The 26,071-nt window shown below is 43.5% G+C and overlaps 1 protein-coding gene across 3 annotated transcripts in view; it reads left to right on the forward strand.

Moving 5' to 3' along the window:
- SPRED2 (sprouty related EVH1 domain containing 2) overlaps nt 1-26,071 on the forward strand; it is a 65,415-nt gene that overhangs the window by 19,746 nt on the left and 19,598 nt on the right. Inside the window, exons 1-4 of one of the 3 annotated variants that reach the window (XM_052784178.1) lie at nt 8,064-8,353; nt 17,928-18,105; nt 19,435-19,603; nt 22,454-22,518. In XM_052784178.1, the coding sequence (XP_052640138.1) occupies nt 8,337-8,353; nt 17,928-18,105; nt 19,435-19,603; nt 22,454-22,518 (429 nt within the window). In that variant the 5' untranslated portion in view covers nt 8,064-8,336. Of the gene's footprint in view, nt 1-8,063; nt 8,354-12,562; nt 12,790-17,927; nt 18,106-19,434; nt 19,604-22,453; nt 22,519-26,071 lie in introns of those variants that run through there. The other 2 variants (XM_052784179.1, XM_052784177.1) reach the window with 2 other exon arrangements.

The following is a 26,071-nucleotide window of genomic DNA, read 5'->3' on the forward strand; positions in this document are numbered from 1 at the left end:
GAATTTAAATATATTCCTCCTAAAACGTGCATGCATGTGCATGGTGGATGGGGCCTCAACTCCCAGGTTCTCCATGGAGTCATTACAGCCCAAGCACATCTGGACCGGCTGAAGTGAGGATGTGGTTTCTCCCTTCTACCTCAGAACTGATGGTATGCTCTCCAAGGGAGAGCGCTGGATTGGGACGAGTAGCTGGCTTTCCACCTTGGCTTTCTATTTTGGATGGAGCTGTCATCATCTGATTCCATCACTGAATCCACTGAAGCTGGGTCTGTTACACTGCCTGTAATTCAGTGCTCGTGCTGGCACCACCGTGGGTTTCCACAGCACATGCTGGATTGCATCGATATCCACAGCATTCTTCACAGTGTTGGCCTGGTGGCTCCTCCAGGGCTGTCCCCATGGTGGAGGAGACATGGGTTGGGCACCTGCCTCATTGTGGTGCTAGGATTAATAAAAAGGCATCCCTGGACGAAGAAATAGCTTGTGGGTCCTTCAAGGCATAACCTTTTGAATTGCTCCTTGCCCCACCTTGCAAATTAATATTGGAAATAGCACTTGATCAGACTCAGAAAGGCTTGGGGGGGGGGGGGTATTGGGTTTGGTTTGGGTTTTTTTTTTTGGACTTGACAGCTTGTGATTTCCCATCATGGTGCAAATTGTTTAGCAAAGCTTGTATTCAGCTTGCTTTTGGGCAACACCTGGATATTTCTTTCCCTTAGCACGCTGAAATGCCATCACTTTTTTCTCTGAATATTAATTTCTAGTGGACAACAAGGCCTTGCAGGGCAGTCTTGGCACATTGCACTTCTGCTGCCATCTTGTCTGGGAGCCAAAACATCCCACTGGAGTGCTGGGCACAGAGCTGCCCTCCCTTTGCACAAATGCAGTGGAGACCTGTCTTCAGACCAAGGCTCTTCCTTTCCAAAATTTCTCATGCTCCAAGGTACTAGTGGACGTAGCAGCAGAGGCAGGTAAATCTGAAGGAAGGAAGTCAGAGACTCATAACTGAATGAAACCACCTTAAGGAAGAAGAAAACCAAGTTCGTAGATGGGGCGTCGAAGGATAAGCGTGTACCTCCTGTCGATTTTGCGTCCTTGGTAAGCAGGAATTAAAACCCTGGTTAAATCTGAGTTTAAGGGGAGGGGAAAAAAAAAAAGCCATTTTGGATTGAGATAAACACTTGCGGTTCCACTATCATTCGCTGAACGTGCGTAGAGTGGTTGTAACACAGCTTGAAACAGTGAAAAACAAGTGGGAAGTTGGGAAAAAAAATCAGAGTATATCTTCTTCCTCCCTTCTAGACATTACCTTAATAATTTATTGGAGGTGGGCAACGTACAGTATAGATGGGGCTTTGCCCAAAGGTAAAAGGTAAATCCTTTCTTCGCGCAGATCTTCAGCAAGAAGATATCTTCAGCAAGAAGATAATGTTGCTGTTCTTCAGTATTTGTTTTTTGATGTCTTTAAGCAGTGTTGTGGCCTGTTAAATGAGTAGACTTGCATAAGCTCTTACTAGATATTTTCTAAGCTTGACAGTTTTTTTGGTCTTGTGTGGGGCATTGATGTTCTGGTATTCCCTGATGAACCTGGAATATTTGATATTATAGCTCCCAGTTGATACTGAGTGCACCAAAAACCCTGACGGGAACAGGATGAGAAGCTCCTTCACCATCTTTGCTGCTAAAAGGAAAGACCATGGGAGGCTTCAGTCCCCTTCAGATATGCCAGACGACTCCACCTGTCCCTAGGCAGATGTACCCAAAACTTAAGCTTTTTGGAAGGAATTGGCATGAAAACACGAAAGTGCAGTGTGTTGAACAACTCATCCTTACCTGTCAGAATAAGAATATAGGATGACCCCGAGGCGATCTCCCCTGATCGACTTCTCTGCCGTATGTGAACAAAATTGCTCTTGCCAGCAATATATTCAGCGGGCACTTCACACCACCATATCTTCTAGCATTTAAAAGATCTGCCTATTAAAACAGAGCGCAGGAAATACAAGCCATTAAATGCAAGTGACACTTTTGTGACCGGGTGAAGGACCGTGGCAGGAAGAGAGGCATGCAACTGCCTGCAGCTTGAGGAAACGCTGGTTTGTTTGTGCTTTTTCCAAAGCCCTTCGGCTTTGCAAGGGAAGCGATGGCAAAGATGTAAACAGGAAACCTGGCTGCAGGGAGAACAAAGTAGAGGTCGGGAGATGCGCACAGTTGGCTGGAGGAAACCAAAGGTATTGGTGAGAAATCTCTGACTGCTATAGGACTTAAATAATAACATCAGGAAGCTGAATGCTGGATGTCCTAATACAGGGCAGGCATGGCAAAGCTTGCAGTACTCTATGCAAGAGGGGAAGCCTGCCCTGTATCATTTCTGCGTTCCAAAAGAGGCAGACTGTGAGGGTCACTATCCTAAATGAACAATAAAATAATTCCCAAACTACTAAAAACGAAAGCAGCATCATAAGCATTAACCATCTTCCTTTTAAGTCTATAAAAAAGCAGCTTGTTCCCAAGAGCACTGGAAAGAGCTAGACAAGGTACATTTTAAGGGCAAGATAATGTTTTACTAACACATGCAGGAGAAGCAAAGTGATCTTGAAAATTTAAGCTGGTTAGCTTAAGTCAGTCCCCAGCAAAACGGGAAGTTTTCAGTGGATTTAGAAACGTAGGTGGCTAAAGTTTATTGTATTGTGCTGCTTGCCTCTTGGTCTGCTGTATCTTGCTGCCTTTGCAGGTGCTTTTAGCATGCAGTATTGAGTCCTGGCATGAGGGCTTTGCGAAAGATAGCGCCAACCCTCAGAAAGAGCAGCAAAGATGATTTGAAATCTAGAAAGAAGAAATTAGGGATGAGAAACTGGATATATGCGGTCTGGGGTACACATAATTTGTCTGAGAATACTTGCATGGGAAAAAATTTTATCCTACAGAAGGGGAAAGCAAAGATGCAGTTGTTAGAAGTTAAAAGCAGATTCACACTTAAAAAAATTTATATATTTTTTTAGGGATGTTGTGGATTCTTCATCACTTGAGATCTTTTGCAGATAAACTGGAGTAAAGCCTCTGTTAGACCAAGCAATCTAGATTAAAGCTGAAATGAAACAAAAGTTTGATTTAGGAACAACCAGCCAAGTCAAGTTCTTCAACCTGTGTTGTGAGTGATCGGTTTTCTCAGGGGGTCAGAGGTATGAATCCATCTGTGGCAGTGATTGATTTTGGCTCGTAGAGGCGAGTTCTTTGGACAGACGACTTGAAAAAAAGCAGTTGAGCTCTGCTGTCTGGCCAGTCTAGGAGATACCAATACTGGCGCAAGAAAAACACGAATTCAGATGCAAACCGTGAGAGGCAGGACATAAAAGCACCTCTCCTTTGAGCTAAGTATCTAAGCTTGAAAAAAGGGAAGAGGAAGGTCTTGTGTTTTTACTAGCTTTTTTGTTACCAGTTTTTTATCAAGAAAATGAAAATTTGCAGCCTGCCCTGTGATGATCAAGTCCATGTCACACAAGTAAAGCAAAGTACAGGGTTAGACTTCCTGGAGTATATTACAGCTGTTTGTCCAGGTATCAATTAGGAGCTATGGAGGAAGGGTTTAATTAGAAGAAAAGCATATGAGGCTTTTCTGGCACAGAGGAGCTTGGTGCATGTCATTTGTGTAACCTCTTTTCTGGTCATGGATGTTTATTTCGAGTCAAGTAAGATGCTCTCGGCAGCTTTCCTTTGATCTGTCTGCAGGAAAATTAAATCCACATGGCTTCCACCCAGAACCTTTCTGCATCCTGGATGGAAATACCCATCTACGCTGGGGTCATTTTTTATTGTCATCCATATGTACAAAGGTCCATTCATCTATGAGAATGACATGTCTGTCCAAGGCCTAAGCTTTAAAACACCCAGAAAAGAAAAATGGTTGTTGCAAGCTGTCAGTCACCTAGAGATGAATTTTTTAAACTGATACATAAAGAGTTGCCTCGGTTTGCACGCTTTGAAATGGCAAAAAATGCTGCCTCCAACTTGCCATGCTCATTTAACATCTCTGTAATTTATAAATAGTTTGTGCCTTCGCTAGGAGCTGGGATTGTGCTATACGTAATGATCTGGTGCCAAAGGGACGCCTGCACTAGTCCAGCTGGGACGATGGCCTTCCAGCCTGGGCCCTGAGCTGCAAAGCAATTGCTGCTGGGTGTTAATGGCAAGATGCTCCCACCATGCTGGTGGCTTGCAGCTTGCCGGAGCCAACTGTAAAAAGAAAAAGTGATGGATTCTCTCTGTTTCAGATCAGATGATGTCTACGAGAGATTAAATACTGCAGCTTTCCTCTTTCCTTAGTTTTACTGGAGTACTCGGGGTGCATTTGTGTTAGGAAAGCATCATGCTCAGTGATGCTTAAGATCTGGGTGAAGTCAATGTTGAGAAATGCATAAGCAGAGTCGAGCTGTGCCGTGACCGGAACTGCTCCCATGTGGGCTTTTATGGACCATCTATCCCCCAGCAGACTCCTCAACAGCTGAAGGGCTATTCGGCTGTACTTTTAATAATACCTTGCTTTTGTGCTGGCAGAGATGTGCAGCATGGCAGAGCCTTATTCCAGTTTCCTCGAAAATAGGGAAAGCATGTTAATGGTAGGTAGGGAGGAGCATTTCAGTGTTCCTGAATATTCAGCAGTGCCAAGCACATCATAAAAGGTTTGAAGTCATTCCTAAGGATCAGCTTTTCTGCCCTTTTTCCTATTTCTGCTATACTTCCAGCTCTTCCCTACAACGCCACTTGAATGAATGCTCTATTCAAGAAAACTTTATGGGCAACAAGGGCAGCATGAATGAAATGGGTGTCTCTGAAGTGTTGGACAAAAAGCTACACAGACCATGTCTATGAAGTCTTTTGTTTGGGTTGGGGTTTTGTTTTTTGGTTTGTTTTTTTTTTTTTTTAATTAAAAATGGGGAAAAGCAACCTTCTTTACCCCTCACAAGGCACAGTAAGCAATGTTTAGGTAATATTGCTATAGCAAATCCTGAATGCTACACCTAAGGTAGGTTGCCTGGCATTCCCAGATGATGAGACATTACAAGTTTCAGAGTGTCCTATATGGACCTGGGGCTGCAGATACTTGGAAGCCTTCGCTGCACAAAAATTACGTGCTGAAACATCTTTTTGCCTGGTTCACAAGCTGTCAGCGCTTGGTCCTGTGCGCTGTGTTAATATTTGCTGCAGAAGTTCAGTCCATTAATATGACTGGCATTAACAAGGTGACTGAATTTCATTCTCTTAATCACAAATACTCCAGCAGCTACAGTGAAAAAGGGCTCCTCTTGCTCTGACCACAGCCTCGGCTCTTTGAACCGTGCTTGTAATTGGCCAGCAGGCAGCGGAAAGCAGATCCGCTGCCTTGTTGGCTCTCCAGTTGCAATGTTTACTTTAGATTTCTAATAGCAAAACCCTGTAGCAGCGTGCATCCCACTGGAAACTGGGGAAAATGTTCGTGTATTAGAGCAGCCGCTCACCAGTCCAAGCTAGGAAATGCACAAAAGCTTTGGAGGATATTTCACTGTAGCACCAAGTTAGTAGGGATGGGTGTGCTAAGGTGTACTGGACCAGGCAGTATGTAAGGGGAAAAATAATGATGATAAAAAAAAAAAAAAAGCGTGGCAGCATTGCCAACCCAGGCACTGAGGTTTGTTAGCTTAGCCTTAAGTTTAAAGAACATTTGCAAAAGCAAGAACCTAACCAGTGATTCAGTTGATGCTCAGAACTATCCCATGACTTGATATCTGCTTCCCTTTGGAGAAAACCCTTGGGAGCAGGGCTTGAAGCGAACTGAATTAGGTGGTGGTGGTTCTTCTTGACTGATGCAACAACTTCTCGGTGTAGACAGGCAGCCAGGGCTTTATTTGCATCCATATAGATTGAGCATGCTGTAACATTTATAACAGAGGGCTTTTCTGTGTATTGGATTTTCACACGTGGAGTGTTTCTCCCTGCCTGCCTCTGATCCTGGCACACCATGAGACAGGTGACTTTGCAGAAAATACCCAAGTCATTCCTCAACCCAGCCACATGAGCTGAGAGCTACCCTGCGGCAGCTGCAAAATTGTGTTAGCTTTACAGTGTGATGGCTTTTCCGTGTAAACCCATCTTTTGATGTGTAATGCTGGAATCATGTTTGTTAATGCTGCTCCTCTGTAAGCCACCTTATGTCGGTGCTCAGTCCCAAGTCTCGCCATATGCTGTGCTTTGAGTTTCTAAGAGGACCAGTGGCAGGCTGGTCTGCAGAGCAGTGGGAAGGCAAGAAAACAGGGAAGCTTTGGGGAGATGTAACCACTCAAGTTGTTGTTTCAAAAACATGATTACAACACAGCTTATTCAAAGATAGTTTTGATTTACACTGGGAGGTTAATTTCATCTTCCCCTGTCCCTTGGGAGAAAAACTTTAGAAACTGGACTTGCCGCAAAAAGGGCCAGGCATCTTTCTTTAATTTTTCTGGCTGACGTTGCTTTGGACTTGTGTGCTGACTTCTTGCTGGAGACAGCTGAGGACAAAGCTGATGGGCACTGTGTTAAGCATTTGAGGGTAAAAGCAGCGCTGCTGCAGAGCTTGAAGAGGAAAGCAAGGCAGCAAATCCTGGTGCATCTGGGAGGACGAGTTGTGGACTGGGGATGTACAATTAAAATTAAAAAAAAAAAAATTAATTACTTGGATAGCACGATGCTGTGACTGGCTAATGAGTTACCCAGTGGTCGCAAATGCACTTCTACCAAAACGGAGTACCCTTTGCCCATTAAATTAAGGACCTTTTTATGTTGTATATTGAAATAGGGTAAACGCAGCTGTCACTTGATCCCACTGTAACAAATTTAAAATTCTGTCTGTTACCTTCAGCGTGGCTTTGGAGTGTAGCTTGATTCCATTGTCGTGACAAAATCCAGCCAAGCTGCAAAAAGGTGCCTGCAGCTACACCTGCACGCGTGCTCGCTGGATGCTGGAGAGAAGCAAGGAACAAATGCTTCTGTCCTGGCAACTCAGGATGTCCTCAGCATCCTCCATGAAGCCTGGTGTCTACACACTGAAGCTGCATTCAAGCCTTGGTGGTCTTGAGCTCAGTGTTTCCGTGGTCTAAGCTTGAAGTTTTCAAGAGTGTGTGTGATTTTAGGTGGTTATGTCTGTAAAATGGGGACGCAGCTTTCCTAAAGGATGCTTTCAGGCAGCATCACCTCAGCCACCGTTCTCTATCCTGGGAAAAAGGGATTTTTGCCCCAAACCGAGGTTAAAACAGTATGGATTTAAGGAAGGCAGAAGCAGCTGAGCCTGGAAACACTTAAATTAGCTTTCTTCCCCCCTCCTGCCTAATCATCAGCATAGATTAGTTCAGAAACCGGGCAAGTATTTTTAGAAGCTGCTTTCAGAGCCCCAATGTCACAATTTTTATTCTTCTTGTTGGTGCTGAGGCAGTTCTTGAGCAACGTTTCAGCTTTTAAAAAAATGAAAGGGCATTTAGGGATGATCATATAACTTTGGGAAGGGGACACACTGGCTGAGCGAGGAGTTAAAGTGGTTATGCAAGTTTTCGAGCAGCAAGGGAGTGCTTGAAACCAACTGCCTGAAACTAAGCTCGTGTGTAGGGATGTTGCTGTGTTGGCACTTCAGTTGCATGGGCTGCCTGCAAAGGTATGGTACACAAGGACCTATAGCTGATATTTATAAATACCAGCTTGTCGCAAACGGGAAGTATTTAAAATCCTGTTAAAAGCTGCGATGGAGGCAGGTACGTCTGGAGGGTGAGTGCTTCCCCCAAGCCTGTTGAGTTGTTTGGACCCTTGGTCCCAGCGCTGTGTTAGCAGCTTTTGGGGAATAAAGTGCAGTCAGGGTTACCGGAGAAGATGACGCCCGCTTTCAACTTTGGACCTGTTTGCAGTCCTGAGTGAGCAGGTGACGTGCCCGCCGGTCTGGTGCAACCTCTCAGCAGCTTGTTTGCTCCGTCAGCCGCTGCTAAACGCCCCCGTTATTAGTTTACGGTGGTTGTATTGTAATTATTTTAATTTTTTTCCAGCCTATAACCGGGGTGGGGAAGCAAGGATCTTTGGTCCGTGCGTGCGCTGGTGCTCTGCGAGCCGGGAGGATGTTGGGAATGAGTAATGGTCCGGCCAGGGCTGTAATATGCAGAATACCTCTGGGATGACTCACCCGGTACAATGCAGCACATCCCTCAAGGAGACTGAATCACGCATGGGGGGAAGCCGCTCGGCAGCAGCCAGCTGGGACGCGGGGCAGCCAACGCCGATTGGGAGGCTGGTGGTGGCAATGATGGTAAAACGGAGCAATCGGTGTGTAAAATGTAGAGGAAATGGCATCCCCCAGCAGGTATGTGTGTGTGCTCTTGCTGTGTATAATTTCCTGTTTTTTACTCTTGGTTTTTTTGTTTTCTTTCGCCTCCTCCCATCTGCCCCCAGAGCTCTTCTGAATCTTTTCTAAATCAGCATATAATTTATCAGTGAATATGTATGACTTTTGTGAAACACAGGCTTTCTTTTATGGTTACATATTATTTTTTTCAGAAGTAATGGTTTAACGTGCACCCTCTCTTAAATACTGAGAGGAAAATAGATGCTGCTTGGGAAGCTGCTTCCCTTGATGTCCCTCTCCATGGACACTTTTTGCGGTGGGGGGTGTTAAAGAGAGGTGGAAGGCAAACTCAATGTGCATGCTGGTTTTGATGTAGTTAAGAATGTCGTCTTTTATTCTGGTTTTTTTTTTTAAATGCATTTACCTGGCAAAAGATAAAAACATTTTAGATTTAGACCACAGTTACCCTGCTTATTCCCTCGCCCCTCCACTAAAATAGATTCAGCTGGAATTGACTCACAGAATTTTTATTTTATGTTTTCAAAATACTGTCTAGCCTTTGTAGTTGTATCGTACGTGTCCCGGAGGTTGTTTACAGGGGGATAAATATAGTTGCATTCTACACTCATCAGAATGGAGGAGAGTGGGGGAAAATGCAAATTGCTTAGGGTGAGCAAGGGGTTTTGGTGTTGGGGTTTTTTTTCTTTGCTTTGTAAATTTCATTTTTTTCAGAAATATTGCGTATGCATATACAAAATAATTTATTTTTACGTCCGGAATATCATTGATTCTGTAGCTGAAGATAAGCACACCTTGCGTTATTTTCACTCCCACCATAATACGGCTGCATTAGGATGGGTAGCACTTAATCTGCAAAACGTGATGTTATATGGGAGTAATGGGATACCTCGTCTGGCCAGCGCATTTGGTGTCATCATGGGCATCACAGCGGTCTACGACGTGACAGCAGAAACTCCTTGGAGGGAGAAGAGAGTCATGTGGAAACAGTGTCGTCTTGTGAATTGAATAGATTTCTCCATTACATTCCTCTCTAATTTTTGGCAAGCGGTATAAAATCTCTAGTTTCGTTTTACAAAATAAGGAGGGCGATAAAACTTAGAAAGCTGGAATACCGTTCCTGTGCTTGTTAGTTTTCTTATTTTTGCTAAATATCACCATTCATTAGCTAACATGGGATAACAGTAACAGCATTTATGGTAAGTATATGTTAGAAAAAAATTAACATAGAACTTGATTGTGGCTTTTGGGGGGAGCGGGGGGGTGCAGGGAGGAAGTGGAAATCAATTCAGGATGCAGATCTCATGTAACTACCTGTTTGGCTGGCTAAGCTTTTATGTGATTTTTTCTTATCTTGCATGTGATATAAAACAAATACCATCTGTCATGCAATAACAAGTTCCTTTCTCGTTACAGTAAATGATAGTGCTAATTAGCTTTCCTTGAGATCTGTTAATATTTTGTACCCTTGCACAAAAATAGGAGGACTTGAGTGTGCAACTTATGCCGGCTTCATGAGCTGCAGGGTAAATTATTTAAACGCATTAACTTATTAAACTGATTTTTTTTGTTTTGCTGTTCCTTACAACTTTCCAAGACATACTGACATGTGCAGCTATAACGATTTGTTGCAGAATTGATCCATTAAACAATTTTGAATAAAAGTTTTTTGGTTGGGGAGGGTGTTGTTCTGTTTTGGGTTTTTTTGGTTTGTTTTTTTTTAATAAACACCAAACCTGTAATTTGCAATCACTGAGAAAGCAGTCACCATGCAAAGCTGCAAGGAGGCTGGTCCTGAGGTAATTCAATTCTCCAGTGAGCATGAGGTTCACTGATTTTTTTGAAGAGGTTTTATTAAATAGTTGCTCATTAAAAGTTTTGTCGTAAGCATGCATCCCAGTGGGGTCATGGCTGTCTTGTAGAAAAAAGTAATTTTGGGGGTGTCTTTGTAACAACTTTTGCTGTGGGTTTCGATAGCTTTAGCACAGCTTCAACAATATATTTTACATAGATTCTTCAATATGGCCATGAGTACTAAATTAATATGTCCCTGATGCAGTTAGACTTTCATTTTAATTCAATATTGTTTGTGTAGTAAGCTAATTTCTGGGGATAGCCCTTAAAATCCGTGCACTTGAGCTGTCTCAGTGGATCTTCACTTGCACATCAGCATGTTTGCAAGCCTGATTTTTTTCCCCTAAAAAGCCGCTTGCCGGTTCGTTTGGGGTTTTGCTCATGTGTATGGCACTTTCTGGGGATAGCTGGGCAAGGCTGGCGCAAGAGGAGAGGTTATGCTGGCTGAAAAAACGGGTTTAGCTTGTGCAGGGCTAAAACACCCAACCCTATAGCTGTGTGAATAGCACTTGTGTTACCCTGCCTGCGCCAAAGCCTGATGGTTTTTAACACCAGATCCGTAAGGAGTGAGGGCCAAGGGCCAGATCTGCAGCAGAAAATTGCTCTTGTCCCCTAGTTTGGTGCATCCAAATTAGTTGGGATGTTGCATTGTAAAAATGCACTGCGAGAGTTACTCTCACAGCAGAAGCTGATGCTTTTCTGTGTGTCATTTAAAAAAAGAAAAAATCATACATATATAAAAGATATGAATATATAGAAAAAAATTTCATATCTACACCATATATATTATGTATGTATATTTTTATATATATAAATATATATATATTAAAAAATTAGTTTTCCGTGTACTTCCTGGAAGGATTTGAAATAAATACAGGATTATGAAATCCCATTTGAGCAAGTTAGGATAGAGCTGTTTCTCATAAACTCAGTAATATCAGCCTTAAATGTTTAACAAACATTTTGTTGAAAGGGTTCCTTTGTTCATCGTTGCCTCGGCGTTCAAGGGAGATGTGGAGGCGACCGGCTGGATTGTTGCAGGTGTCTTGGTTTTTTGAGAAGTCCCTTTCCTTCTGAAAAAACAAACAAACAAAACTGCTATTAATCTTTCCTGTGGAGGATTTTCAGATGAGCTGCAGCGCTGGAAACAAACGCAGGCTTGCTGGGCACTGGCTGTGGAGGACCTGGCCCTTCTTTATTCTGCCTTTGGGGCTGCTCTAGACCCAGAAGGGCATCAAGGAATGAAAAATAAAATCAAAAGATGGTACTTTGGGTTTGCTCCAGCTTCCTGGAGCTGTGTTCCTTGCGTGAGGCCATGTGTCGTATAGGAAGACAAGCTTTAGAGGGTTGAAGGCACTTGAGCCTTTGAGCATCCCTGCTGCATCTAGGACCCTCGCAGTCCATCGGAGTGACCACCCTGCTGGGTTGGGTTTTTTTACTGCACACAAGATTTTGGGCAGCACTCAGTCAGCAGGAAAATCCCCAGCATTGAATAACCTTCGTGCAAAACTACTTCTCTGGGTGCTTTATGGGATGTGCAGGTAGGACTGTGCATGTCTTATAACTTACTGGCAGTGATTTCCAAATCCTGCATGAGCGCTTCCTTTGCGGCAGGATTTTCCTTTTCCACCTTCTGTGTTGCTGTGGCTAACAGTGTTCTTGGAGTTAATTTTTTTTTTTTCCCTGAAATGGTCAGCATACAAGCTGAACACACGCTGCCAAACTCAGTTCAGCAGCCAGGCGTGAACTAGGGAGTTGGAAGAGAAAACTCCTTTCCGTTTTCAGGGGGAAGCTGGGAGGAAATGCTAAATGCCAACAAAGTTATCTCATTTTGTTGAGACAGAGAGAAATGTCCTGAAATTGAGCTTGTAAGGATAATAATGGTTTAAGATTAAGTGCTCCAGGACAGGGATATTGCAGGACTTGGCCAGCATCTCTGGAGCAAGGCATGTTGAGATAGAACTGTCTTGTATTTACTCTGACTGGGTGGAAACCAAAATTTCCCAGATGCCTTTATTCTGGCAGTATTGGATTTGAAAGACAGAAGAATATAGGTTGCAAATTTGATATATTAGAGATGGGTTACAGGTCCAGTGGTTCTGTGTTCCTGGTGTGATGCAGAGGTGAGGGCAAGGAAAACTTTTGGGAGGTATTCCGTGGTTTTCTACAGGCTCTATTTTAACGTTGGCTCTGACCAGGGGAGTGCAGATGGCTATTTTTTCTTGCTTATATTTAATGAAAAAGCATCAAACCTGCTGGAAATCTAAATGGTATCAAAATATCAACTTTATTTTGCTGTGACTCTGTGCACGCAGAAGTTTTCTTTCTAACAAAGTGAAAAGTTAAGGTTTTGAAGAATACTGGTTATAATCTGCAGGTACTTCACCCTTGCTAGAAGGTTCGCGAACCAAGCATCAGATCAAGAAAGTGGGACTTCAAAAATAGCAGTTTTTCATGACTTCCATTAAACTGCCACTTCTTTCTGGCACTGTGGGATGAACTCCAGAGAGGATCCTTGCAATGTAATTTCCAGCAATCACCTGGGCAGAACAGGATGGCTTTAACTCCAGCTGTCAGATGAAGTAAGAGCACAGTGAAATACATCCAGCTCAGCTAAAGACAGGTTATGCCCCAGTAAGTGTAAAGTTAAATTTGCATGGATCTGTGCTAAACAGCCCGACCTCTGCTGCTGTTGCATTTGTAGCCTCCTTCTGTCCTTTTGGCTCTTCCCTGAAATCTGGGATCTGGGAATGTCAATGAGTTAAAAACAGAAGTCCATAATTTTGAAATCCGTTATATGCAATTACCTTTCTGTCCGAGTTGTGAATCTCTACTCGCCCTGTAAGCTGCAAGGTCGAGAAGGGAGGAAAATACTGAAGTGCCGTATGGCTGCATTAGCATGGAAGTTTGTAAGTTTATATTATGGTCAACTAGCCTGGCTAGAGGAAGAAATATTACTGCATTATGGAATGTGTCTGGAAAGTGTTTTAGATGCTAAATGTGACTCAAAAGAAAGGAGTAAATGTGGTGGGTTGGACTACTTCCCCCCCCCCACCACCCCTTGGGATTTTTAACCATCTCATGGTATTTGCAGTTGCTGCGTTTTAAGCAAAGTGGAAAACAAGAGCGGCTGGTGGAAGGGAGCTGTGTGCTTCGACCCTCCTTTTACAAAGACACTGGTAAAATTAAAGCCTTAACTAACGAAGGAATTATTTGCCATTTAGTCCTGGATGTGGGATTGCAGCTGTAAGCCCACACCAGGCATACAAGACAACTCAGGGCTTTGTCCCCCACTGGTTTCACTGTGGTGCGGTTGCTGTAAGTGATGTGGCTGGATGGTGTTGGCTGGGCTTAACGATGCGGCTTGTGCATGCTGGAAGAAAGCACTTTTTTATCCACCTTAAATGTCACTTTTCTCTTAGACACAAATGCTTTGTAGAAGTTAGGCTATAGGTAATGCAACCATGGTTCAGTTATTGGAAAGGTAATCGTGCAGTCACTTCTTGTTTAGAAAAATTCTCAATATCCTTCAGAGTAGCAATTATACACGCACACACTTTTTTAATTATTTTTTTTTTATAGAGATATGTATGCACACCCACAAGCTACAATTTTTAAACGGCTCTCTTCCTTCCAATAAAAACAGCACGTGGTTTTCTGCGCTACCTTTACTCCCCAAGTTCATTATGGGTTTTTGCTCAGGGTGGGGCAGGCAAACAACCTGAAGCAGCCCTCGAACATGCTGGCTGGCTGCCATGCAGCTGGGTAATCCCTGCAGATACTTTCTTCTCAAGCTTTTAAGGCTGTTGAAGACAAATCTGTAGGGTTAAGACAGAAAAGTATTCCATTTAAGAACATAATTAAGAATAGTTTGCATGAAACACATAGCACATAGGCCGTAAACCCAATAATTAGAGTGGTCTTAAAGTTTTAAGAAGCCAACAAAATGAGGGAACTAAGGCTTACTGCAGGGGTGGTTTTTTAGCTGTTTCATTTTTAACTATATGAAAGGCTTGCGTTATCTAATCTCAGTGGCAATTGGTATCTCATTAATGGGAATGGACTAAATATTTTCACATACCTTATTAACCATTTCTCCTGGAATAGTCAAATTGCACAGTTGCCATGATAAAATTGCAGGTGCATGACTTGAACATGGTTGTTTTGCTGCTTCAGTGCACCAAGGTTTCAGCAGTGACGTGCACATGTGATTTGCAGATCTCTCCTTTGCTCCTGAGGATTTTGAATGCTTGCAACCAGCTGGAGCCTTGGTGCAGTCGTGTAAAATTAAATAGCAAAGAAAATAAACAGCTTTTATACTAAGAAAGCAAGGTCCTTATATGGACCAGAAATACTTGAGTACCTCCCAAGCATTTATCAACACTGGCATGAGGGAAAGAAGCATTGCCTATTCTAGGCTTGTGGATGGAAATGGCAGGCAAGATTTTGACATAGAAAACTGAAGGAAGCAGTATGTAGCCTTGAAAATTCAATGTGCAGCTTCTGAGTCCTCGTCTAGTGACTAAACCAAGATGTCAAGCCCTAAAAAGCCTTAACTACCTCCTTTCCTTATTTCTTTTCTTTCTTTTTCCTAAATCCCTTGGCATAGGTTGCATGTTGGGAAACGTGCACCTGTGGCTGGAGCCCAGTGGGAATGGAGATGGGGCTCTCCAGGAACCGCAGCGTCACTGGTGACTTTTGATCGTGCAGGAAAGCGTGCCAAGGGATTACATTAACGAAGCCAGAGGTCTACTTACCTTGCCAAAGGTGAACCCTTCTGCTGGACAAGGCCCTTTTCTAATAGGGGAGCAGAGCTCTTCTTGCCATGGTAGCGGGGTGGAAACTACGTTTTCTGGCTTGATATATTTAAGGAGGTAGCTCTTCAAGGTGGGAAAAATGAAGTTTATGTGGTGTTCTCTTGGCACGTGGGTGAAATCAGTGGCTGTGGTGGCAGAGGTTGTAAGCGCCATAGGTCACAGTATCAGTGTGGATATAAAGATGAAAACTGTACGGCTCTGTGCCCCACCAGAATGTGAGTATAATGGGCAGGGATAGTAGTCAGGGGACCTAAATTTAATGTGTAGGCATCCACTAGTATTCAAATGTAATTATGAGCCTAGAGAAATCACCAAGAGGTGATGGAAACACACAGATAATTGGTAGAAATCACAAAGTACTGAGTAGTAGCTGCTTTCTTAATTTTCCTTTAAGTTGATGATTCCTGCAGGAAGGTAACTGAAGACGACAGTACTTTTGGGACAGCTGAAGGCTTAGGCTCCTGCCATAAAAGTGAACAGTAAATCCCGCAGGGAGCTGTATTTCCAGCAGCAATTTCCAAGTGTGGAAGGAGAAGCAGCAGTTTGTGTGGATGACTTTTGCGGTAGGATAGGAAGGAAGGTCTTATTGAGCAGTTCTGACTTCAGAAGAGAGCTTGAAATTTAATGGGAGTTCCCCAGAAGTGAGAAGAGTTAAAAAGAAGTCCAGAAAGGATCCTTTTCTTTATCTGTTAATTGCTAATCCTTATAGCCCATATGGGAAAGTTACAAAGGAGAAAACTAAAATTGTCTTGGATGGAAGCAGCTTAATTTTTGCACAGTAGGAAATTAGCTGAAGTATTTTGCTTAATTCTGACTGTCAGGAAGCTGAGAGGTTAAAGTTGCTACTGGTAAAATCTAGAAATACATTTTCATCAAAAGATAAAAAGGTAACTGGATCTGTTTATAGACACGCTTGCCCTGTTTCCTGTACCAGGATGCTGCTTTAAGGACTCAAGCAAAAATATTCTTAAAAATGTTGTTTCTCAGTTCTGTGAATGCTTTGCATGTGTCAGCTGTGGTACAGGCCATGTATCTAAGTATGCTGAAAAGCTTTTTATCAGCCAGTGCAAAGTCCTCAGAGCAATAGGGGATGAACCTTAAGCGTCTGTGTGCTGCCTTCATCGTGCAGGTCCAGTGGGAAAGTTGGTGTATCCATAAAATAAAGCCAGTGAAGAGAAAATCGCAGTGTGTGTTTTGCGAGATATGTCCAGCTGCAGAAGAGATTAGCTGGTCCCAGGCATCTCTGTCCAGAAGATGCTCGATGCCTTCCTTGGTCTGTCCTCAAAACTGCCTTCAAGTAGGATCCGTGAGTCTGCTCACTTAGGTATTAAATAAAATCTGGTTGTATTACAGAAAGGGGAACTCAGACTTCAGGTATTAGCAGTTGGATTACAAAAGTGATGCAAAAATTATGCCTGAAAACAAGAGGTAGTTTTAGGTGGTACAGGATGGAGAAAACTACCACTGCTTGTAATTTTGGATAGAAAGGGCCTGTTCTCTTGTCATGTTGTACAGGATGCTGGGAAAATGTCCAGATACAGAGCTTTCCTCCAGGAGGAATTTTTCTCTAAAGGATGATACCTGTCACTTTGAAAGGCCTCCTCTTGGAGCCCTCTGCAGGTTGAGCTTCCTCCTCCTGGTGAGCTCACCTGGTGGCCTGGAGATGGACAATTCCTGGGCGATTTTCTTTGCGTGTCCTTTTTCTTAGCCCCTGTTGATGTTCCCAGTTTTGTCCAGGTTTGAGTGTCCTGCGGCACCTTTGCGGGCACTGGCGGGTGTCTCAGCAGCTCTGCAGCTGACAGTGCCATGGTCGTGCGTGGTTGACGTGTAGCTGTGCCTTGGTGACCTCCCTGTGAGGGCGTCACAGCCATCAGCGCTGTTCTTGAGCAGTCCCTAGGTTAATCGATGTCTAACACATGATGGGTTGCACTGAGCCGGGACTCAGCAGCAGTGTGAGGACAGAAAAGCTAACTTGGGTATTTCCCAGCAGCTCCGGGGTGGGGATAACCTGTTTTAGGTTGGAGTCTGTTGTGTGTCCCATGCAAGGTGCATGGCTTTTGCTTACATCCTGTAGTGGCCTTTCTGCTCCCAAATGACCCCCTCCCTGGTGATGTCCTCAGCAAATCCTGGAGCAACTGCTCTGTGGAAACCCTGGGATGAGGCCTGGGTGAGCAGAGCCTCCCTCTTTTTTTGACCCCTTGCAATGGGCACCTGGATTATCCCCAAATCTTGGGTGCTTCCAGAATAGCTTCTTGTGAGGTTATGATGTGACGCCTTTGAACGCCCCTTGAAATGCTGGTGGAGCTGTTGTAAGGACATGGTGTGGTCCTGATGACCTGAGCTGAGGTGGTCCCCATCTCCTTTTGTCTGAGGTACCATCTGGAGCCACGCTTGTGGTTTTTTTCCCATAAGGGTGTCCCAGTTACGAAGGAATTTGAGTGTTGTCTTCCAAAGCCCACTTCACTAATTTGATCACAAAAACTTTAAAACACCTTGTTCATGGGTTATTTGAGCTCCACATGTTCTTCCAACACTTTGGAGACCTGATGCCCCAATGCATCCCCTGTGGTTGGTGGCCTTGGGGTACTGCTTGGCTCACCCCACTGTCTTGGTCCCTGTCCTCAGCTGCACAAGGGAAAGAGTGTCCGAGACCATGCGTTGTTGTTTGGTATGTTGAAATCTGGAAACCCAATGGGTTCGTTCCTTGCTCTTTGATGGGTTTCTTTCCTGTGGTGGCTTGAGTGGTCAAGGCTATCCGTCACAGAGATGGACTTCCATCCTGGGCAGAAACTCTGTGTTGGGGCCAGATCAGTGCTGTCTAAATACCGCCCTCAAGAAAAACGCTCTGATGAGACTGTGTGATGCTCACAAAAGGTTTTGTTTTTGTTTTGTTACCATTGCAGTGACAGCTATATTGTGCGAGTCAAAGCTGTGGTTATGACCCGAGATGACTCCAGTGGGGGATGGTTGCCGCAAGAAGGAGGCGGTCTCAGTAGAGTTGGCGTCTGCAAGGTCACGTACCCAGAGGGCAATGGAAGAAGTGGATTTCTAATCCATGGTGAAAGGCAGAAAGACAAACTGGTAATAGACCCCAATTCAACTTTTGTCTGTTCTTATAATGAGAATTATCCCAAATCTATTGCTATTGTATTCTTGTGCAAGTTTTTTCTAAAACATAAAAAACAGGCATGTGCAGATAGTACCAGAATGGAAAAAAACAAACCCGTCCTCATCTAGAATTGCCATCTTCTGCTATCTAGATTGGCGTGCTGTCACCTGGAAGGAGCAGGTAAATTTTCAACATCCATGTGCAAAGACCCGCTTTGATGATTGAAAAAGGGCCTGTGGTTTTTTTCTAAGACCTAGCAGGGGTAAGTGAGAAGTGAATTGAAGTGTAAAGAACCCATGAAGCCAGTCACATTGCACTGAGTAATGGAGTGCAAGCCTTTAAAACGGCCATGAATTATTTATGCTGTGTGCCGTTCAGGGTTTGAACAAGCAGAGTGAGAATATGAAGACAAGTTGTCTCTTACGAATTGACGCACTCAGTTTCTCCTGGTAGCTGTTTATCTAAAAAGGAACTCTCTTCTTTACCTGCACAAATCAAATTAATAAAGCCTTTTCCCTGTTTCCAGGGTCTGTTTTAGGTGTTATAGTTTGTTACGTTGTTTCTATATATTTGATTCTTGTGATATTCACTCTTGTGAAGAGATGGGCTAGCTTAAAGATAACGCTACCTGCACAGGCTCTGCTAACTCAGTATTTGGGCAACATTGAGTCAGAAATGATCTTGCTTTCAAGAAGACTGGCATTTTAAAGCTGTTTCAGGTACAGTTTTTCTTTTGCAATGCTATTTTGCTTAGAATGGTTTTTTTGACACTATTTGGGAGCTGTGCTTATGGTTTTGGGGGATGGAATAAGACTAACAAGCCATTCCTGTTCTCCCTGAGCATCACTCTAGAGATGGGTTTTGGCACAGGAGAGCTTGAGATGAGTGCCTGCCTGGGTATGAGGGTGGAAAAAAAAGGTGAGGGGAGTGTTACAGCACCTCCTAAATCTGCTGCTGGTGGATAAAATTTCTGTTGAGCAAAATTATTGAGGGAAGAGGTTCTCCCTCCACCTGAGCCCCCGCTATCTGTAACCTGTGCTACGCTGGGTCTGGGTCCGAAATAGGCTCCTGGGGTAGGGAGCAAGCACCTACTCAAAGCACAAGCAAAAGATGAATGTGCAGTGGTTATGAGAACAATTACAGTGTCTGGTGTTTATTAGTCATCGTTTGGTAGGGAAGGATGTTTCCCTACACGAGACATGACTTGGCTTGCCTTTGGGTCTGGGCTGAGACGGTGCCGTCTGTGTCCTTGGGGTGGGAAAAGTGACTTTGCTCCTCTTCTGGGGCTTGCGCCCTCCCAGGTGGTGCTGGAGTGCTTTGTGAAGAAGGACCTGGTGTACACGAAGGCAAACCCCACCTTTCACCACTGGAAAGTCGACAACAGAAAGTTCGGGCTCACTTTTCAAAGCCCTGCTGATGCTCGAGCCTTCGACAGAGGAGTGAGGAAAGCCATCGAGGACCTCATTGAAGGTACCGCGACGCGTGGTGGCAGTCACTCCAACCCTTGGAAGAGTGGGGAATGGGTTTTGAGTCATGCAGCTGGGAAGAGGGATGGGTTTAAAATCAATTCTTGGGCTTGGACATCTCTTGTGCACGTGTCCAAGTGTAGCCGGGTGCTTTCCCTGTGCTGAGCAAGCCTCAGCTTTTAAGAACTGAATTTTCTCATCCGTTAAGGCAAGAAGGGATTTCAGTCCAAGTATGTTCCAATCCTATCTGGCCTGGTCTGTCCAGACTTCCCCCCTTTAATTATCATTGAGTCTGTTATTACTGCTTTTTTTGATAGGCTTTGGTTTCACGCTAGGAATAGTAATTCAAACAGCCCAGGCTCTTCTTTATATGCAGCTGAATCTCATGTTTACTGAGTCTTTGTTAAATCATAGTACAAATTCCTGCCTGGAGTTGAATAAAACTTTGTTTTGTTTTTGGTTTTTTTGCAGTAATTAGTTTTGTCTGCGTCCGCGTAGTTGAATGGTAGTTCTTGAAGACTTTGTTGTGTTTCTGGGTTTTTTTTTAATTCTGTAAAAAATGCGTTTGAATTGCCTGTGCTTTGAAGTTGTCATAAATTTTTCCTTTTCGCATTTCATTGCAATCAGGCAATCATAATACAGCTATAATTCAATAGTACTTTATTTTAATGAAATTTGATTCTTCATGGGTTTTTTTGCTTAATTTTTTTTAACCGTGCCACTTTATGTAGGGACATAGTGGTCCAAAGCCTTTCTCCCTCTCACCTGCTGTGACTGGGATGTTTTTATATACAGATGGTATTATTTTTTTGAGGATACTAGCTCAAATATATATACATATGTGTATTCTTTTTGAGGACATTAGCTCCATAAGACAGCTTAACGTTCTGCATGCCCTGTCCTTGCATTAACATGGAAATGGTAGATACTGGGGGAGAATTAATCCCCCAGGGTTCTCTCCTGGTAAATACCTCATCAGTTAGAGGAAGGATCTTCTCAACTAGTTATTCATTTGATTTTTCCTGTGCCATTAATGTGAACAAGTTACAGCTAGGCCTTCCTTTTTCTTCTTCTTCTTCTGCTAAAACTGGGAAGCATTTTGAGTCATAAAAGTGATGTTTTATATAAGTGGCATGGGATTGTGCAAAGTTTCAAGAGATAATAACTCAGCTGTATTGAGTAGTACTTTGGAGATTCTGGTATGTGGCAACTCCTGTTCTGCTCTTTGATCCATTTTACAGTGGAGGTATTTAAAATCAAGTTCTGCTGTATCTCAGATACTTCAAAATCAGCAAATCTATGTTTACCCCATTAACAGCACAGACTGATCCTCATGAATGTGTTCCTCCTTAACTTCCAAATAAGGCTTTCTGAAAGAAAAGCAGTAACTGGCTCGTGCACACACAGCGTCGGGCAGTGGATTTCATTTATCGTACATTTTTTGTTCACATAGTTGATCAAATTTAGCAAGTAATATTAAGCACAGCTATGTGCATTCGAAACTTCACTTTGTGAAATTGCAGCTTTATTATTAATATTTAACCGATACTTTGTTCCCTGTAGCATCAGAAGTATAGAAGTCTTGTGCACAAGTACAGCAATCTTATGCAGCTCTGTAGAGCGTCTAGATTTTTTACTTTTAAAGCTAATGTAGCAAATGGCACAAATGTTTTCATGTTACTTAGTGTTTTAAGTGGGCTTTCACACTTAGCTCTGCACATCTTCGTGATGAGGCAACTGAGAGCAGCCAGGGCTGGTGCGGATAGCATTATATATAGCACATTATTTTTAAAAATTTCCAGAATGAAGGTGGTACAAACCGTTCAACTATTTTAGTTAGGGATGTGATGTGGCCCTAATTCAGTATAACAGTGGGCTTACATAAAAAAAAAAAAATGCCTTTGGCTTGGGGTTTCTCCCCCCACCAGAGCACCTTTCTGCACCCACCCTCCTTGGCAGCCTCATGGTGGGTGAAGCCACCTGGGAAGGGGGTCCGGGATCCTTGGCTGGGGATAGGGAAAGGGGTCACCCCCTTTTAGCCACAGCATGAATTTACTGCCAAATCCAGCGATGACGTGTGCCACCCTCCCCGCTGCCCCTCTGCGATGTGGGTGCTGACCAGGCTCTCAAGCGGCTCTGGAGGGGGACACCCACAGGGTGGGGAAAGAGGTTGGAGGAAAGTTTTGTTTTTTTTTTTTTTTAATGTGATTTCCCACTTTTCCAGATAATTACCATGTAATTAATGAGAACTGCACCCCAGTATTTTGCTCTTGTCCATGGTATTTACGCATTTCAGCTCCTTTCAAATACTTTGCTTACATCGGGCAAGGTGGTTCTCTGAGAAACAGCTGATAACAGAAAAGACCTCTACAATATATAACAACTTCTGAAGCTAGAAGAAGAAAAATCCCAATCTAATTCTTCATTGTCAAAGTGATGTTTATTTTTTTTTAAATAAAAAGTAATTTCCCCCCCAGATTTAGGAAATACATGAAGAATAACTCATGTAGGGTTTCTTGACAGCTGAGGATCTGGTCTTGAGCACTGATTAGTACGTAGTTTTACCGTTCTTCAGAAATGAAAGTCTTCTGTAATTGGAAATGTTAACTGCTATTTTTAACATAGTTAATTAGCATTGGCAGCCATGCAGTTGCGTGTCAAGAAACACTTTCAGATTTTACCTTTCCAACCCAGCTACCAGGAGATGATTTTTTTCTTCCTTAATTTGAGCCCCTCTTTTACACATCTACAACATAAAGTTGTGAGAATCCAAATGTTTACCAGCCTAATAAAAAAAAAAGTTGCATAGAAATGTCATGTGTTTAAAAAGCTGTTGTTTTTTTTTTTTTCCTAGGGTCTACAACTTCCTCGTCAACGCTTCACAATGAGGCTGAGGTCGGCGATGATGATGTCTTCACTGTAAGTACATGTCACCTGAGGTTGTTCTCCTTTATGCTCCGGTTTACATGGTCCAGTTGGAAAGGGTTTTCTTTTTATGCCTTGGGTTTGGCTTCCAGCCATCTCCATGTTTGGCCAGTGGGTGTGTTTTATTTGGTGGAAGTATATCCTCTACAGAAGGTAAAGCCTTGGGTTTCTATTGGCCTCCTGTCGCCACGTGAAAAGCATGGCAGAGCAGATGTTGTCAGGGCTAGAAGCGAGTGAATAATAACTCTCAAATTTCCTATGTCTTGGCCTGGGTGGTGCACATACCTCGTAATACCTCTCTTTTCTGTCCGTAAGAAGCTTCCCACAGACTCAAGTGGGTGGCTGCTACTCAGGTGCATACTCAAGGAAATAAGATTTTGAATTGCAGTTGTTAACGAAAGCCAACTTTTAAGTGTTTTGCCTATGCATGAAATGTAGAAAGTTCAAACAAGTGTTTTTCAGCTGGAGGAAGGCACAGTAGCATGCCATCTACCTAACCAGCGGTGACTTAAGTAGGAGTGAGTTGCTTGTATTTAATTTGTGGTAATGTCTAAAATGTGTTTTGGAGCTTTTCTGAAGCAGAAGAAGCTGCTGTCCTTGCTATACTTGCACATTTTAAAAGAGAAGGAAAAAAAAATAATTATGTCACATGAAATTTTAATCCAGTCATGGATATTCCATGGACTGAAAACAAGATGCTTGCAATGAATACTTTATTAAATTTATTTGCTCAGCTCCAATCGTGAACCCCCACGCACATGCATACATGCATTTGTTGTATTATAAATGCCCTCCTTGTCCCGCGGTGCAGGTGGGGCCTGGATGGCAGAAGGGCGGAAGGTGGGATGTCCTCAGCGCAGCAGCGGCAAACTCAAAGTCGTCTTTGAGATACTTCGCTGCATCTTTAGGTTGAATGAGGAAAAACTGAGGACAGGCATCAAGCTGTTTGAAAATGGGCACCGGGAAGCACGCAAAGCCAAAACATGTTTTTGAGGGTGATGTTTTGCTGGTATGGGACCAGGGCAGGTTCCCTGCTGTGTTTTGACCAGATCCTCCCGACGGCTGGCATGTTGTCCGCATCTGTCCTTTTGTCACAGCTCCGGGAGACAAACAACAGCAGGCAGGGTTAAAAGGTGACTTCCTGTGCTCCACAGCAAAACTATCATTAGCAGCTGCTTCCCACCTGCCAGAATTGATTTATAGGCACTGGGATTGGATGGACCCAGGGGGAGGCACTGCTGGAGCCAGAGGAGTTTCCTGATTTGTGCTGTTTTGTCCCCAAATTCACCAGGTGAGCCTTGCTCTGCTGGGGATGGATGGTCATGCTGGACATGCATGTGGCTCTTCTGTGCTTGTCAGAAAGGGGATGACCATTGAAATGTACCTTGGGCGGGTGTGTGCCAGCTCTCGCTGGGTTAGACATGGAAATACTCAGTGTTAAAGCAGTGAAAAGTAGCCTGTGGAAATGGGAAAGGACATTTTTGCTAAAAGCCAACTGGCTGACATTTAGGGACCTGGGAGTGCTCCTGCATTTCTCCACAAGCTCAGTCTTGTGGTTGAGTGTTGATTTTTAAACTCGTAGGGTGCTTTTTACTGGGAGGAAGCAGTTGTGCCTTTAAGTAGTTGTTGCTTTACATTGGGAAAGTTGGATGAATGGTGCCCCAGCTGCATCAAAATCACTCAAACTCCTGCGTTCAAAGTGAAGAGCCAAAACTGCAAGAGATTTTCCCCCCTACTTGACCCCAGGGAGGTGACAGATAACCCCCTGCCATACAGATATTTATGGGTAGGGTGCTTGGCGGAAAAGGAGGAACAAGCTACTTGATAGCATTAGCAAGGAGGGAAACCTCAGCTGCAGTCGGCACCTTGTTGGGATCCAGGGAGACATTCACATGTCAAGTTGTGCCCTGCCTGGCAGTGCTCTCCACATGTTGTGTGATCTCCAGAGCGTGAGAGGGACTTCACTGATGGTGGTAGCTTGCATGGTGCTGTTGGTCAAGCTGTCATGTCAGGGCAGGTGTGTTGTCATACTCCAAAAATAAGGCTTTAGGAGCATCTTCCTCCCCATTACTTCTTTTTTGCTTTCCTGGGATGAAGTCTGTCCTTCTCCTGTAGTCCTTAAGCTCTTTGAAGCTCTCAACTTCCCGTTTATCTGGTAGGTGATGGTGGAGTATGAAGTCTGCATAAGCCAGAAATAACAGACTGAAGCACGGAGGGGTTTTAGTCTGGGAGAAATTGATAGGGCTGTGATATGTTTTATTATTAACCTTCTGTTTCATTCTTTCTTTGCACTTCTTTTTGACTTGTGTGTCATAGTCCATTTGGACATCCTTGCATACAAAACTTCCTTACAACTTTCCTGTAAACTCTTTTCCCCAGCCACAGCAGTAGATTTTTTGGGTTTGGAGGGGTTTTTTTTCCGCTCTGTTTTAAAGAGAAAGTACATTTGTTCTTTTTTATTTCCTAAGGTAGTTATTAAAATCTTCACAGTCCTCCCCCTCTCCCACACATGCATGAATAAACTTAACTGCGTGTGGCAGAATTTTCAAAAGCATCTGCATGATTGAGTCATTTAATCAGTCATTTACCCGTCTCTGAAAATCCCAGCCGTCGCTGCTACACTGCTGCCTCAAATATTTGGCCTGAGGTCCTGCCTCTCCTTGAAGATGTTTCAATCTGTTCAACCACAGTGGTCCAAAAGTTCACATTTCTTATGCTGCTTTGCAGACAGCCACCCCAACTTTATCTTGCATGTCAGCACTGATGTTTGCACCGATGTAATGGTACCGGCTTTAAAACAGCCACCCTCCTTACATACAAGCACTGACCCTGATAACAACTGTTGGATATTGATTGACACAGGGCTTTTATACTGTCCCTGAACTTGTTAACTTCAGTACCGCTCCATGGGATGATGACTTTGGGCATGTTTTTGTGTGTCCAACTCATACATCATCCATTTTGTTTATTCATCAGCCAGCATGCAACCCTTCTGGGCATCCAGCAAGTTTACATGGGGAAGAGAAGGTTTGCCCCAGAGGTAGAGCTCTCCCTCAGGCTATGATCTTGCGTGTCTTAATGGAGGATCATTTTCTTGCACTAGAAGGTGGGGATTTTTGTTTTTTAAGGGGGTGAATTATCTGCAGCTGCAGACATGTGAGCATTTGCTTGGGAAGCATCGCTGGTGTCAGTAGCCTTATCTCCTCCCATCACTGTAACTTGCAGTGCCAAGACCATAACTTGGGAAGCAGTACCTTGCGCCATCCCTACGGTGTATGCTTTTCATCCATTGTTCTGAAGCATGGGTTGTATCTTTAAAAGCGGGACTTTGCCATCTAATGATTTTCCTGTGGATTAGACCTACAGCAACTAGACAAATCAATACAAACCTCTGTTCTGAAATGCATACCTAACAGGGCAGAAAGCAAAAGTATATAGAAATAAATGTCACTGACTTGAGGGGAATATGCTTATTTCTTAAATGAAATCTCCATTTAGAAGTTTTAACAATATGTAGTTGTGTTTCTTTAATTCCAGATTCTCAGTA

Source organism: Harpia harpyja, chromosome 4 (genome assembly GCF_026419915.1).
Source record: "Harpia harpyja isolate bHarHar1 chromosome 4, bHarHar1 primary haplotype, whole genome shotgun sequence".
Taxonomy (NCBI): Eukaryota; Metazoa; Chordata; class Aves; order Accipitriformes; family Accipitridae; genus Harpia; species Harpia harpyja.